At 37.8% G+C, this 17,323-nt stretch overlaps 1 protein-coding gene across 3 annotated transcripts in view; it reads left to right on the forward strand.

Annotated features, from left to right (window-relative positions):
- The window catches only part of TRMT11 (tRNA methyltransferase 11 homolog), a 56,648-nt gene that overhangs the window by 32,050 nt on the left and 7,275 nt on the right, over positions 1-17,323 (forward strand). For all 3 annotated transcript variants that reach the window (XM_055136919.1, XM_055136920.1, XM_055136921.1), the window contains one exon: positions 4,789-4,909. In XM_055136919.1, the coding sequence (XP_054992894.1) occupies positions 4,789-4,909 (121 nt within the window). The remainder of the gene's footprint in view (positions 1-4,788; positions 4,910-17,323) is intronic.

The raw sequence follows: 17,323 nt of genomic DNA on the forward strand, positions 1-17,323 counted from the left end.
GTTTGTTTTTTTCTGACCCCATTGCTTGCGGTATCCTTTCTTCTTTCCTCAGATCGTGAAATACTAGTCATCCTTCAAGGCCTAGATTAATTTCTATGTATTTATTTCTATGACACTTCACTGCTCTTCGTAGCAGAATTAATCAAATCCTTCCTTTGTGCTTATTGTAGTTTATCTTTTTTTTTTTTTTTTTTGCTTTTTGGGTCACACCCAGCAATGCACAGGGGTCACTCCTGGCTCTTGCACTCAGGAATCACCCCTGGCGGTGCTCAGGGGACCATATGGGATGCTGGGATTTGAACCCAGGTCGGCCGCGTGCAAGGCAAATGCCCTACCAGCTGTGCTATCACTCCAGCCCCATGTAGTTTATCTTTTTTTTAAAAAAAAATTTTTATTTAGTGAATCACTGTGGGGTACAGTTACTGATTTACAAACTTTCATGCTTGCGTTTTAGTCATACAGTGACCGAGTACCCATCCCTCTACCAGTGCCCATTCTCCACCACCAATGGTCCCAGTGTTTCTCCCAGCACTCCCCTACCTCCCATCCTGCCTCTGTGGCAGGGCCTTCCCTTTTGTTCTCTCATTCCTTTTGGGTGTTGTAGTTTGCACTAGAGGCATTGAGTGGCCATTGTGTTTGATCTGTAGTCTACATTTGGTTTGCATCTCCCAGCCCGAGCTGGTCCTCCAAACACCCTTTACTTGGTGTTCCCTTGTCTATCTGAGCTGCCTTTTCCCCCAGCATTTGACGCCAGCTTTCAAGCCAAGGAGTAAACCTCCTGCTCCTTATCTCGACTATTCTTAGGTATTCGTCTCTTATTCTGTTACTTTATATTCCACAGATCAATGCAATCTTTCTATGTCTCTCCCTCCCTCTCTGACTCATTTCACTTAACATGATATTTTCCATGTTGATCCATTGATATGCAAATTTCATGACTTCATCTTTTCTAACAGCTGCATAGTGTTCCATTGTGTAGATGTACCAAAGTTTCTTTAACCAGTCATTTGTTCTTGGGCACTCGGGTTTTTTCCAGATTTTGGCTATTGTAAGCAGTGCTGCAATGAATATAGAAATGCAGATGTCATTTCTACTATACTTTTTTCCCTTTCCAGGATATATTCCCAAAAGTGGTATAGCTGAGTCAAATGGGAGCTCAGTTTCTAATTTTTTGAGAATTGTCCATACTGTTTTACAAAAGGGCTGACCCTGTCTGCATTCCTACCAGCAGTGAGAGTCCCTTTCTCCCCACATCCTCACCAACACCAGTTGCTTTTGTTCTCTTGGATATGGGCAGTCTTTGTGGTGTTAGGTGATATCTCATTGTTGTTTTGATCTGCATCTCCCTGATGATTAGTGATGAAGAGCATTTTTTTCATGTGCCTTTTGGCCATTCTTTTTTGAGAAAGTTTCTGTTCATCTCATCATCCCATTTTCTAATGGGGTTTGTAGTGTATCTTAACCCCTCACTCGTAAAGACTGATCACATAAAGTTATTTGTCAGATATTAATATTTTTAGGTAGTGTTTATGACAGGAGTGATAGCACAGTGGGTAGGGCATTTGCCTTACATGAGGCTGACCCGGGTTCGATTCCTTTGTCCCTCTCCGAGAGTATTCCGGCCACATGGCAGAGCCTGGCAAGCTACCGTGGTACATTCGATATGCCAAAAGCAGTAACAACAAGTCTCACAATGGAAATGTTACTGGTGCCCGCTCGAGCAAATTGATGAACAGTGGGATGACAGTGCTTCAGATAGTATTTATACTTCCAACTCTTTGCAACTTTATAGTGCACCTTTAGACAAAGTTGTGTTTGATGTTAAAGGAGTTATTGAGTGAGTATAGTTGTTTTTTACTTATATAGATTTATTTTTTAAATTGTCATTACATACAAATAATTTTTTGAAGGAAATAGAAATGGTTTCTTTGTGAAAGATGCCACATGTTAGAAATCTGATTGCTAACGCTTATATAAAGATGGTAAGTGCCTCAAAGCCTTGTATGGGGATAAATTTTAATTGAAAAATACTTAGTTTTGTAATTGCTCAAAGCAGTGAAGAGAATTTTTTTATTTATGAAACATAAAATGGTTATTCCTTAAATTATTTTCAATAAGTGCTCCAGTCAATGCAAAATTTATTTTCTTGTTTTTTTGTTGTTTGTTGATTTTGGCTTTTGAGTCCCATCCAGTAGTGTTCAGGGCTCCACCTGGCTCTGGGCCACAGATACTCCTGACAGGGCTTGGGGGACCAAATAGGGTGCTGGCAGTTGCACCCAAGTCAACCAGGTACAAGGCTAGTACCTTATCTGCTGTGTTCCTTTATGGCCCCAGAATTTGTCAAAGGAGAGGTGAGATTCTAGTGACATTTGGAGTTAACTTGATGCATAAAGAGTCACAGGAAAATGGGTGACTCTATAATTGATTTGTGGAAAAGTGGGGACCTCTGCACATAAGCTTTTGTTTCGGTTTTTAATTTCATTGTTGTTTGGGTTAGATAGTTACATTTGTGCCAAAGTAAATGATGCTGATGTTGAAGTTACTGATCTGATGTCAGAGCGCCCGTGATCTTCCACCACTATCCCTCAGTTCACCTCTGGTCGTTATTATTCCCATTCCCTCTCTTCCAGGGTCTGGTAATTGGTATTATAGTTGAAGGTCAAACTTTGTCATTGATAATTTTCTTTTTCCTTGTTTTGTCTCATTGTATTGTGCAGCTTAGTGAGATTTTCCAGTATTTTTCCTTCTCCCTCTGATTTACTTGTTCGGCGTTGCAGAGAATTCATCTTTTCTTAGAGCTGCATAATATTCATATGTGTGTGTGTTTGTGTATGTATATATTTATGTTTATATATATCTTTGTATTTATGTATGTGTGTATATGTACACATGTACACATATATACACACATACATAAATACAAAGATAAAGTTGAAAAGATAATCTAAAACACTTGAATTAATTTTTGTGTTCTTAAGTTACTAGGAACTTTATTTTATTTTAGCTTTTAAGCATTATCCGTGTCAGAAACATTAAAATTTTATTGATTTTGTAATTTTATATTTGATTATAAATTTGGTTTTGGTTATATTATTATTGGAAGGATACAGTCATAATTGCTTTATATCTAATTTATATGTGTATATTAAGTCAGTTCTTCCAGGGAAGTAAAAATGTTTTCCTTTACAAAGGTTATGTTACTTAACTAACAAATGCTTATTTCTGATATTTACAAACCCGATTATGCAAACTTAAGGTCAAAATCTATCTTCTCAGTGATAATACTTTAAAAATATTAGTCTTTCCATCACCATATGTTTTATTCATGCGTATCATACATGTTTTTGTATGAGGACTCCAAATAATATAATTCAAGTATACTTCTCACTGTGGTGACCATTTGAAAATTATTAGGTGAAGGTAAGATCTGAAACAGTCATTACTTGTTGGAGAACCCTAAAGTAGGAGGCAGAGAATGACTTCAAGAAAATTCCTTCCACTGATAAGTAAGTGGAGTGCTTTCTGAATGGTAATTGGTAAGTGGGTGATGAAGGTTTTGAGCATGCAGTCGAGGTTATGGAGGAGAGCTGGTTGAAGGTCAGACCGTTCTAGAAAGTCAGCAAGAGTGATGGTGGAGACTATGTTGGTGCACTAGAATGGGCTATTGAGTCCATGGTTCTTTACGGGAAATTAGTCAGCACCTTTCCCATTCGGATTAGAGCTTTTATTTTTCTTTTGGGGCCACCCCCAGCAGTGTCCCTGGCTTACTTTGGCTCACTCCTGGTGGTGCTTGGGACAACATTTGTGGTACTGCAGAGCAAACCTGGGTTTGCAATGTGAGGTGCAGGCACCTTTATACCTGAACTCTTCGTCCTCCTAAATTAGGCCTTTAAAATTGCTCAATGTTTCAGAGACTGTTTACAAACATGACGGTTTGCTAAGGAAAAATAAAAAATGACAATCACAGTGTTCTTTATGGTCCCTAAGTGAGCTCTCTGTCCTACTGTTGTTCATCATTTTACAACATAGCTGTTTCATTTCATGTTTATCACCTGTTTTTTTTTTTCCTTTCCCCCAGAATTCAACCTGTCAGATGTTAGGTTTTGAACACAATTGACAGCTTACTTTTTGAGTGTAAAAAAAATCCTGCATACGTTGCTGAATGTACAGCTGTAGTTCTCACTGCTCACGGTTTTGACCTTGGTGTTATTTCACAGTCACAGTGACTTGACAACATCCAGTCATCCTTTTAGAGAGAGTTTTGAATAGATTTGAATAATCCTGCAAATGACTTTAGTTCTATATTATAGTTTTTAGAGGTCTAAAGATGCTGCTAGCATTTTGCAGGGGCACTTTATTTTACTGGGGAAATACATGCTGTAGCAGACTTTATATTTAGTGGACTTAGAAAAATGTCCAAGGGCATTTTATCACGGGGTTGTTGCAGCTACATTTTTGTCTTTATGCCACTTGAGGAACCATAAGGGAAGTTTTCTATTTTTGTGACTTAAATGTTTAGTAAATTCAGTAAAATACACTTGTATTCTTTCTTTCTCGTTCTTCAGGTAAATGAATTAAACTGCTTGGGGGATATGGTAATACATTAAAAAAAATTGCTTTAAAATATAGCGATTGTCTAGGTATTATGTGGCTGTTAGGATATTTGAAGTAAGATATTGTAGCCTGTTGTAAGATAAGTGTTATCTTCCACATTGGAGAACCCCAGCATAACCCTGGGTGGGGTGCCTGTGTGAATATTCAAGACAGCTTTTCTTACTTTTCCTTTAGATACACTGAGGAGATGATACCTTGGCACCCTTGCCTGAAACTCATTAGCAACTGCGAGCAGAAGCTTTCTAGTCACACATCGAGGCGCTTGATAACAATGGAGAAGGTGAAAGAGTTTGAGGTAAATTACCCTAGTACTTTCATTTCACTTCTGAGAGAATCAGAAGTATATATTTTTTGAAATAGTTCAGTGGAGTTTGAAAATGTTACATCTTTGGGTTTTTAAAAATTTATGTGGGAATTCAGAAAGAGGCTCCGGGTTTGTGGCATTTGGTGAAACTTGAAGTGTATGAGTGAGACCTAGAGTTCAACGAGGCCTAGAAACTTCTTAGGCTTTCCTTGATATTGTTGGTGCTAAGTCAGTTATATAGCAGAGCAGTCCTAAGCAGCTGTTTTGTAATTAGCAGTTATCCAGTTATCACTTTTTTACAATCTTGATTATAGGCTCTGTGTATGCTGGATGAAGGAATGTACTGCATTCATAACAGGGTGAGAGGCTGGAGAGGTAGTACAGAGAGTAAGATACATGTCTTGCACACAGCTGACTCAGTTTGATCCCCAGAACTGCCTGGTCTCCTGAGCATCGCCGGTGCAGCTCTGAAGGCCCCCAGGCGCTGGAGGTCAGACCAGCACCGCAGGGACCCAAGCCACACTGCCTTTCTCAGGGCTCTTGAGTGCGCTGGGCCACTGCCGTCTTGTCAGAGCATCTTTGGGGGAGGCCTCTGGGCCTCCTGAGAACGGCTTGGGAAGTTCCCCTGCCCCTCCGCAAAAAACTAAGTTCAGCAGCTTAGAAAGATAGAATGAAGTGAGTTGCTTAAAAAGAGTCTTGGATAGAAAATGGGTGGCATTAATTTTTATAAAAGGTTGGAAGAAAAGTTAACATAATCCTGGCTTCTATACCTACGTTGCTTTAAAAAAAAAAAGTAGTCACTGTGGAACTCAGAAGGTCTTCATGATTAGGTTTCAAGACACAGTGTTTCAGCCCCAGTCCCTTCGCCAGTATCCACTTCCCTCAGCCAATGACTCCCCTCCCCCCACATTTGCTTCTCTGCCTGCTCTTATGAGACACACTGCTTTTTATTTATTTATTTATTTATTTGTTTGTTTGTTTATTTATTTATTTATTTATTTATTTTTTATTGAATCACCATGAGAACAGTTACAAAGCTTTCTAGTCTAAGTCTCGGTCATACAATGATCAAACACCCAGGCCCTCACCAGTGCACACCCTCCACCAACCAAGAACCCCAGTATACCCCCCATCCCACCCCACCCCCCACCTGTGTGGCAGATGATTTCCACCTTACTCTCTTCACTTTAATCACATTCAGTATTTTGACAGAAGATCCACCATTATTATTTGGAATTTTCCCCAACATTCAGACCTGCCGAAAAGGCATCATTAGATAATGTGTTTTCTATCTCTGATATGAAGAGCATTTTGGATTTCTGATATCTTAGTAATAAGTCTGGAGGGATTTCAGCCAAAAGACGCTGTGCTATCACTCCAGCCCCAATACCATGCAGTTTTAATTACTATTCTTTGTAGTACAGTTTGAAGTTGGGGAAAGTTATGCCTCCCATTTTCTTTTTCCCAAGGATTGCTTTAACTATTCATGAGGGGCTATTGTACCATATGAATTTCAGGAGTGTTCATTCCATTGAAAAATGTCATGGATATCCCGAGAGGGTGTATAAGGCATTTGTTTATACCTATGACATGCATTTAATCTGTACAATGCCTTGGGGATTATTGCCATTTTGATTATATTAATGATATTAATTAATTAATGATGATACCAGTCCTTCCCAGTCCAGGAGCAGAAATGCATGGGATGTGTTCCCATTTTCTTGTGTCCTCTTTGAAATAGAGTTTTGTAGGTTTTTTTTGTGTAGGTCTTTCACCACTTTAGGTATGCTGATGTTGAGGTACTTGATTTTCTGAGGCATAATTGTTTATGGGATTTTTTTTAAAATAAATATCTCTTTCTTCTCTTTCACTGTTTGCATTCAGGAAAACCACAGATTTTTACATGTTTTTGGAGCCTGCCAAATTGCTTTTAAATAGTTTTTAAGTGTTTTTTTTTTTTTCCTAGAAGCACAAATGAAATATATTTGTAAGTCTTGATTCTGTCAAGTTTGGTACATATTTTTTTGTGTTAGAGTGTTTTATTTACAAAGTGTTTTTAGTTTTCCCTGCTTTTACTATTTCAGCTAACTATGGCATTAGTCTGCTTGAGCTCCTGTAATAGAATCCCACAGATTCGCTCTTAAATAATAGAATCTTATTTTCTCATGGTTCTGGAGGCTGCAAGTCTGAGCTCGGCTGCCCGCACATTTGACTTCTGATAAGATCTCTTCCTGAGTTGCAGGCAGCTGTGCCTTCTCCCCCTTTCTTCTCTGCACACACCCTCCTGCTGTTTCTTTCTCTTGATTTGGGGGGTGGGTGGGATCAGGGATCTTGGTGATACATGGGCAGGGAGTTTGGGTCACGCTCTGCTGAGCTGGAGCTATTCCTGGCGTTGGGCTTAGGAGTGACCCCTGGTGGTCAGAGGGAACCCTTGCTGGTCCCTGGGATCATAGGCCGGAAGTTACCACTTGCGAGGCCAGAGCCTCACTTACTGTTCTATGGCTCTAGCCTCTCCTCTTGCTATAGCATCCTGTTGGATTAGGGCCCTATCCTTTTGATCTCATTGAATTTTCTCTCCGGAGGGCTCTGTTTCCAAATATTTACATAATTGCAGTGTAGGGCCTTAGTATGTGAATCTGAGGCGGAATCTAGTATCATACCACTATTATAACAGTATTACCAGCATACAACACATTGAATAAGGGGTTTCTGTTGAATGTTAGGATATGCTTTTTGGGTCTTACGGTTGGTTATTTATTTCTGATGTATACTTTTGCCTCTTTGTATTTTGAAAGAAGGCATTTATCATTCAAATTAAAGTTTGTAATTTAGAAATCATGCCACTTAATGTAATTATTTGAGTTAGTAATAATAGAAACTAAAGTTTATATTCCAGTCACATGAGTGACGCACAAGGAAAAAAAAAGAATTATTGGTAGATTTCTGTAGTGTAAGTCTTGTTGTTGGGAAGTAAAGTCTTCTGTGTTCTTTATTATGTGGCTCCATAAGCAGCACTGTGATGGTTATGACGGTTTGAAACACTAATATTTAATGGAGCCACATTATACATGAGTTATTTTTATTTTATGGCAAAAAACTCATGGTGGACAATTTTATATTTGCTTTCCTCCCATTTAATTTAAGAAAATCTGGTGATTTTTTTCCCCTCCAGATTTATAGTATTAGAAAAATTAGTAAATTAATTTGTCACTCAGAAGAAATAGAGAATGATCTGAGGAAGCTTCTCTGGATTTTTCTCCTGCATAAAAATAAGGGTACAAGGGCACTTACCTTAGATAATTTTAAGTGCATAAGGATTGTATTAATTTTTTACCATCTTTTTGTTGTCATTAATTTCAAGTTATTTTAAAAACTAAGGGGGAAGTAATGGTTAACAATTTTGTTGAAATGCTCTTCATTTTTGAGATGAAATTTAATCAGTGAGTTTTAACTAGTATATTTATTGTAACTGAAAATACTTTAGTAGTCATGTTAAATTAATCATGCTTCATTTTTTATTAATGACTTCATTTCTACTTTCTGTTTGTATGGAGAGGAATGTATATAATTACAGCAAGATCCCAGTCCTTAGTAATGCAAGTGATGACATAAAATTGTCAAACAGTTCTCATACAAGTCTAACAAATTATTCTTGGGTTTGTTCAGCATTGTTGATTTTGGCAATGGAAGGCTATTAATTTTGGATTTTTACACTTTTGTATATTGAATCTCTTCATTTTTCATTTGTCATTTGTTAGTTTTAACTTCAGTGTAACTTTTGGCCCACTTCATATGTTGTTACTAAAGAGCTCCACCTTCCACACCTTTAAAATGTAAATACAGGTATAAGTGTAAGAACTATCTAAAGAGTGTGGGTATTTTGGGGCCATAGTGATAGTACAGTGGGTAAGGCATATGTGCCTTCCACAGAGCCAACTTGGGTTCAATCCTCAGCAACCCATATGGTCCCCCAAGCACCAGGAATAGTTCCTGAGCTCAAAGCCAGGAGTTACCCCTGAGCATTTTTGGGTGTGCCCCCTCCCCAAGCCCCCTCCAAAAAAAAAAAAGTGCATGTTTAACATTGTGTGTCTTTACAGTATTGACTTTTTTTTTTTAAATTTATTTATTTATTTATTTTTTATAGTTTATTTTTAATTAGTGAGTCAACGTGAGGGTACAGTTACAGATTTATACATTTTTGTGCTCATGTTTCTCCCTTACAGAGTTTGATAACCCATCCCTTCACCAGTGCCCATTCTCCACCACCAGTAAACCCAACATCCCACTCCCCCTTCCCAGTCCCGTCTCCCCCCACCCCACCCTGCCACTATGGCAGGGAATTCCCTTTTGTTCTCTCTCTCTGGTTAGGTGTTGTGGTTTGCAAGTATTGACTTTTTTTTATTTTTTTTTTTTTATTTTTTAATAGTTTATTTTTAATTAGTGAGTCAACGTGAGGGTACAGTTACAGATTTATACATTTTTGTGCTCATGTTTCTCCCTTACAAAGTTTGATAACCCATCCCTTCACCAGTGCCCATTCTCCACCACCAGTAAACCCAACATCCCACCCCCCCTTCCCAGTCCCGTCTCCCCCCACCCCACACTGCCACTATGGCAGGGTATTCCCTTTTGTTCTCTCTCTCTGGTTAGGTGTTGTGGTTTGCAATAAAGGTGTTGAGTGGCCATTGCGTTCAGTCTCTAGAAGTATTGACTTTTTTTTAAAAAAAAAAACAACTTGCTTGTTGAATATTAAAGTAATAAGAACTTTCTTGCTAACCATGCTTAAATTATAAAGATGACTAATAAGAGCTAGGATTTTTTTGGTTTTCTCTTGTATTTTGGTCATTATTTTCTGTTGCTATAGTATAAAAACTGAAGTAAATGAAAGACAAATCTTTCATCTCCATTTGATCATATTATTTTGCTCATTTTAGTGTTAAAGAAGGTCTGTTAGCCTAGCTCTGTGTAAATAGTGCCTAAGTTGAGGAGAAAAGTACTTGCATCTGAAATTTTTTTTCTGTCTTTTTTTTAAACCTTATTGTTTCTTTACCAAAACATTCTTCTGCTTTTGTAATATGCCAAATTAAAAGAAAATTATTCTTGAGTGACATGGAACTTCACTTGTATTCACTTGTCATCCTGTTGCTCATCGATTTGCTCGAGTGGGCGCCAGTAAGACATGGAACTTAAGTTTCTAAAAATCGTTTTTCTTGTTTTGGAGCAGTGTTAGAATGTGACTTCTGTTACTTCAACTCATTTTTTTCCATGTAACTTATTGATGCTACTGTATGTAGTTTTGTGCTCAAAGTGGTTACTCCTGTAAAATTTTTTTCTTATAGAAAATTCAGAGGACAATTTCTGATCTGAAGTTTTCCAGAACAGATCAGAATATGACAGTTATAATATTATGTATAGTGAAAGTTACCTAAGGTAGTGTTCTTTCTTTCATACTAGTGTATTTGGACAGGTGGAAGAATAGCTGTTTCTTAGATTACCTTGAATTGGTGACATTAGCCTGGCATATGCTGTCCAGTTATTCGGCAAGAACTGCAGTATGGGTAGGTTTAATTTGGACATTAACTTAGACTAATCTTAACAATATTTTATAAATCAGTTGTCTTTTTTCCCTTCCAGATAGCTGGTACAATTCAAATAATTTATAATAGGGAATATTGGGTAGTCACAGTGGCTGGTGATGAAAGTTAATGTGAATTTTTATTTTGAACTGAATGAAAGCATATGGAGCTGTTGAATGTTTCATTAATCAGCATGGAAAGTAGCCAACACTGATTGATTTAATTAATGGATGAACAAATTTTGAGACAGTGGGGGTAGAAAGAACTAATAATATTATAACATGTTTTAAATGCACAAGGGAGAGATACTGAGGTAACAGTTTGAGAAAATGACTTATGGATAGCTTGAAGTGGAAGAAATTCGTCTTTGTGATAAGTAGTTTACATCTAAGAACGATAGTAAAGTAGTGTTACTAATTATAGACTGGTGTTTTGCTGAGAGAGTAGTTGTGCATATTTCCATTAGGCATTGTTCTTTAGCAAAATTGATGTCAGATTTGCTATTTGAATTGAAGGTAGTTTCTTTTGGTTGGTTTTTCTCTCTGAGTTTTTTTCTTTTTTTCTTTTTCTTTTTTTTTTTTTTTTGCCTTTGCCTTGCCAGGATGTTTTCCTTTTGATTAGAAAAATGAAAGATTGGAGATTATGTATGAAGTATTTCAGCCATACCACATGTCTGGTGGGAAAATAGATACTACTTCATTTATCACTGAGATTAATAAGACAGGTGGTGCTAAATAAGAACATGGTAATTGGTTGGGAACTCAGTCAAGATCTTAATACAATATTTATTACCACCCCCAATCGTGTAGGGAAGTGTGTGTGTGTGTGTGTGTGTGTGTGTGTGTGTGTGTGTGTGTGTGTGTGTGTGTGTGCGCGCGCGCATGGGTAAGGGCAGAGACTCTTAGATTCTGTTTTAATTTAAGATGTTTGAAAAAAATGAAATTTGGTGATTCTTTACCTAGTGTTGCTTGACTTTAGGTCTAGAACTCATAAACAGGCACTTCATTCTGGGTGAATTACTGTTAATGGTACTTTCGTTTGAGTTTAAGTCTTAGAGGGTTAACATTTGATGATTTTTGTTCATACTTCTAATATTGTGCTCAGCATACTTTCTTTTTGTTAATGCTTGTAATGACAGTATATATATATTTTTAAGATTATTGCGATTTAAGCAACCTGTTTGCGATAGTATTAACATCTTTGGTTTTAATGTACATAATTACTGTATCTTACTACATTAAGGAACTGGAGCGATAGCACAGTGGGTGGGACATTTGCCTTGCATGCGGCCTACCCGGGTTCGATTCCTTCGTATCTCTCCGAGAGCCTGGCAAGCTACTGAGAGTATCGTGTCCACACGCAGAGCCTGGCAAGCTACCTGTGGCATATTCAATATGCCAAAAACAGTAACAAGAAGTCTCACAATGGAGACGTTACTGGTGCCTGCTCAAGCAAATCAATGAACAACAGGACGACAGTGCTGCTACATTAAGATTAAATACTAAGATTAACTACATTAAAATACTGTATTTTACTACATGCCCAATTCCCTCAACCATCGTCCTTATGTTACTTCTATCTATTACTAATTACTTTTGGTCTACCTCATTATTTCTCCCCATTCACTGCCCTCTGCTTGCTAATCTCTGTTTTGTAATTCAAGCCAAGGTTTTTTGTCATTGTTTGGTACAATCTGTTCTCTTGTTTTATGTCTGTCTATACCACAAATGAGTAAAATGAGCGAGCAAACTGTAGCTGTTTAAACTGCAAGATGTCATCTTTTCTTACAGCTGTGTAGTACTTTGTCATACATACATATACATGTATATCAGCCATTCATCTGTATAATGACAATTTTAAAGGATTATTTTTATTTTTGATATTCTTAGTTCTTTAATCCAGTGCCCAGTGTTTGTTACCAATTGATGTCGTTTGTAGTCACCTTTTGATTTTCTGTACAACACAGATGAGTGAGATCATTTGATACTTGTTTTCCCTCTGTTTATTTCCCTCAACACGTACCTTTTAGTTTCGTCCAAGTTGCTGCCACTGTTGTAAACATATGACCTAAACTATAATGATTTGGAAAAAATGAAATATGGAGAGTTGTGGGCACTTTGGTGATGTGATGACTTTGTATATTAAAACTAAAAATGGTGAAACTATTGTATAACCATATTACTGAAACTACTATTATTAATAAAAACACTCAAAAATTATTTCTCGTAAACAAAGAAAAGGCAAAAAATATATCCCCTGCCAGCTCCATAAGAGCATTGATAATTATTTTAGAGATCTGAATTCTTCTAATTATGTTATTTGGATATAATAGGATAAAGCAGTTCTTTGAAGGTAGAGAATTGTCTGTGACCCGACTCCAATGTTCATATTCTCAAGCTATGATGGTAAATAGTGTTTAAATACACTGATGCTGTAAACTCCTGCACAGGTCCGTTGCTGAATAAAAAGTCCAATCTGGGAGTTGAAGACTAAGGGAATAAGTTTATGTGAGATACATAATTCTCTGCAGCTTTTTTATGTTTCTTACATGACAGATTTCCTTGACTGGGGCATTCCTATCATGCAATTATTTAACTTAGAATTATCTTCCTAGTGTAGATTCAAAAGAGAACATATCTTCATCTCATTCCATGATCTACCAAGAATTCATTGAAACAGTATATTTATTTTTCTTTATTTTGGGGCACAGCTGACGGTTCTGAGGGCTTATTGCTCTTGGCTCTGCACTGAAGCCCTGCGCTCTTGGTGGGGCTTGGAGAACCATATGGGGTGCTGGGGAATCAAACCCAGGTTCGCAGCATGCAAGGCAAGCACTCTATTTGCTATACAATCTCTTTGACCTCCAGTTTATTTTATCAGTTTTATTTTTGCTACAAACAAGTATACATTTTATTTTTTAAATTTATTTTATTATTTATTTATTTTTTAGATGTATCCACAGTTAAAACATATTTTAAAAAATTATTTTTTTATTATGGACTGGAGTGATAGCACAGCAGGTATGGCTTTTGCCTTGCATGTGGCCGACCCAGGTTTGATTCCTCTATCCCTCTCGGAGAGCCTGGCAAGCTACTGAGAGTATCCTGCCCACACGGCAGAGCCTGGCAAGCTACCCGTGGCATATTCAATATGCCAAAAACACTAACAACAGTCTCACAATGGAGACGTTACTGGTGCCCACTCGAGCGAATTGATGAACAACGGGATGACAGTGCTACTGTGCTATTTTATTAAAATACCATGGCTTACAAAGTTATTTGTAGTGTTTTGACACAGATTATCACCAGCCCTACCACCATGAACCAACAGTTTTGGATGTTTAATTAAAGCTTCCTAAGCTGCTTAATTGTGAAAATACAAATCTCCACAATGAATTATTTAGACTCTTAGAGTTACCGGTATCTATATCCTATGTCAGTGACTCCTGAGTAAAAAGCCAGGAGTAACCTCTGAGGATCTCCAGGTGTGGTCCCATTTCTGACAGACAGGCAAGCAAATAAAAACAGTGACCACTTATGTATTCGTCTTCAAAATCAAGATTATACAATAATGAAGCTCCCCAGTAAACCCACTTTTGTTGTCATTTACTCCTTTGCAAGTGTAACTGCTAAGCTGACTTCCAAAGTTTCATTGCTTTGTAATAATATCACAATAGGAATAATTACCAAACAAAATAAGCGGGTGGGGACTTTTGGGCCATACCCAGTGGTACTCGTGCTTACTCCTGACTCTGCACTCAGGAATCACTCCTGCCAGGTCTCATGGAATTATGTGGGGATAGAACCAAGGGAGGCTGCTTGCCGAGTTAGCACTGTATTGTCTCTCCAGCCCGTATCCATTTTCAGTCTTTATATAAATACATTTATATTTTTATTCAATTTTAATGGCTTGTGATGAATTAAGAAAGCCACCTAGGAGATTAATAGTTAATTTAAAGAGTTATATGTATCTGTGAATATTTTAGTCTTATGTTCATAGTTGGGTGTTTAGGAAGTACGATGACTCTTAGTTTTAATTAAATATTAGATGCATTAACTAGTAAGTTGTCATTAACCTTTTCTGGCATTGACTTTTTTTATTGAAACTAAATTTTTAATTTTATCACTACAGATTTAAGTGGAGAGCATAAGTGTCCTTAGCAGAAGTTCTCTAGAATGAATATCCATTATAGTCTTTTTCACAGTAAGAAAGAAATTATGTGCCGAGTGCCAGGTGTCAGAGTTCAATTGCTAAATGTCATTCACTTTCAGAACTTGAGATATGAAGATTTTAATGTATATTTAAGTATCTTAATAGATGTAATTAACTTACTATTAAAGATATTAGTGACTTAATACTTTGCAAAGTAGTGAACACTTGTAGAGGATTTTATATAAAAACCTAATTTCGGGATGAAGATTTCCAGCCTTACTTGTTCCCATTAAGAATAGTGCTAAAGGTTTTTCTTAATAGTATTAGATGCCAGACTTTTGACCTGCTTGTCCTTGGTTTGAAAATGGCCTAGTGCTGTTTATAGTTGTATAACTTTAGCACAAGTGGTTTCTATAGCTACTGTCCAGTACCAGATGTCGGACAGTGGAAGCTTTGATAAGGGAAGCAGGATTTTTAAACAAAAGCCGGACATGGGTAATTACCCTGAAGCTGAACCGAGGCCCATTATATTCAGTGGTGTCATTCACATTTCATTTCACTCTCCTGATTATAAGATAGAAAATATACCTACTAGTTTTCTCCTTTGTCTCTTTGCCCTCTTCCTTTCGCCTTCTAAAGAATATACATGGCAGCTTTAATCTGTTTTATGAATCCAACCATTTTTCTTGGGCAGAATTATGTGACTGTTGCCATTTTGGTAGCTTTCACTCCCGATGTCAGCATCATCGGTTTTCATTTATCATAGAATAAGTTTCATGAGCCATTTGTATTCAAGTGTTTGCAATGAAACTGATGTTTTGTATAAACTGCTGTCACTTTGAGAATATAAATGACTATAGGTTAATACGAGTGAGGTAAAAGAAATCGTTATCTCTTTATCAGGAACTCAGTGAGTGAAAGTGTAACTTAAGTCTGACCTATAGTTGAAATAGAAACCATTTGGTGTTCTCCCTTGTGAGACTAGAGTTTTTCAGTTTCATCCACAAGCTGACACTCTCCAGGGGAAATCTCTTTGTTTTTAAACAAACTTTATAAATTAGTGATTATCGTTCAATGTTTTCATTAATATTAGAAGTATCATAAAGGTATCTTTTCCGTAAATGGACATTCTGAGAAGCGAATTTTGGCTTTTGTCAGAATGTGGGTAGGGCATGGTGTAAAAGATGAGGCTGTAGAGTTAAGGAAGAGGATTAGTTTGGATTAGAGGGTGTAATAGGGGTAAGGAATTTAAGCCCAGTGACTAGTAGATTTTGTTTTGTTTTGTTTTGTTTTGGTCTCCCCCTCCCCCCTCCAAGTAGTATTTAAGTTTTCCCACAGAATGAATAAACATTATTGTAAGGTCTGAGGACAGGTCACATTGTGGAAAAGGTACTACAAGAAATGAGACAGAAAAGCATGCCCTAAGGTTTTTACTTCATGCCCTTTTTTTTTTTACATTTTTTTTTCTTTACATGTCCCCGAGTTGGGAATCCTGACTTTCTTCACTTAGTGTGTGGTTATGGAACCATTTGAATAAGATGTTGAAGCTAAATGGATCATAAGATAGAGTCCTTATGCTTAGAGAACTCACACAGTGGGAGAAATGATCCCCTGCCACTTTTCCATACAATGAGTCCTGTACTGTTGTGATCTATGCACGGTGTCACTAAAAGCACCAAAGGCACCTATCTTGGACATGTTTTCTGTGTCAGAAGAGGGAGCCAGCACGTTAGGGGGTACAGGAGGCTTAAGCAGCATTACAGTGGCATCAGGAAATCCTAGACACTCAGCAGGACTGGAATACTAAGTAAGAAACGTGGGGAAGGTGTAATTAGGGACTAGCTGAGTAACCAAGCGATGCCCAGTGTTTTAAACTCCAGAGCTGGGGTTTGATTCTGCAGTGATGGCAAGCTCGTGGGGGGCTGTCCGGAAGAGTGGCAGAAGTTTGTGTTTTACTGAAGGTCATCTTGGTTTTTATATTCGGGCAAGTCTGAATTGCGGAAAGATGCCCTAGAGAGAAGTAAGGCTATCTCGCATACTCTTGCAAAGAAGATGAGGCTGTAATCTAAGAATTTGACATCGTAGAGGAGTAACGGAATCTAGAATCTGGGGAGATGGCAGTTAGGCAGGGCTTGGTGACTGGATCATCTGAATGACGGAGACAGGTGGTCTGGGGGTGACTTTCGGAAATCTGACTGCAGTAACTAAGTGGCTAGTAGTTCTCTTGCCTGTGATTTTATGTCCTGCAGAGGACGTGCTGTAGCTCTGCTTTCTGTCGTTTCGTAGGGGTGCCCTGCTGCTGCATTTTCTCCCTCTAGTCCTTCTCCTGACTGTTGCCAGAATATCTTTCAGAACTCAACAGATCATGAAACTCCCTTCCTGAAAAGTCATTGAATACAATTTAAAATTCTTCACCGTATGTGTAAGGCCAGCCTGGTGTACTCTGATTTCTGTGCCTTTTCCTGTGGCCCCCCAAGCCCTAGCCTTCCAGTTCTCAAGCTGCATCTGCCCTCCTCACACTAGTTCCTTTCTTGTGTTCTTTAGGATGTTTTATTCCCTCTATTTCCCTAAGCTTAACTCATCCTTTTACGCATCTCTCAGATAAATTTCACTTCCACTTCCTTAGGCAAGCCTAAAGAAGTTCGCTCTGTTGACCCCGTCTAAGTTGGTGTCTCCT

The sequence above is a fragment of the Sorex araneus genome, chromosome 4 (genome assembly GCF_027595985.1).
Source record: "Sorex araneus isolate mSorAra2 chromosome 4, mSorAra2.pri, whole genome shotgun sequence".
Taxonomy (NCBI): Eukaryota; Metazoa; Chordata; class Mammalia; order Eulipotyphla; family Soricidae; genus Sorex; species Sorex araneus.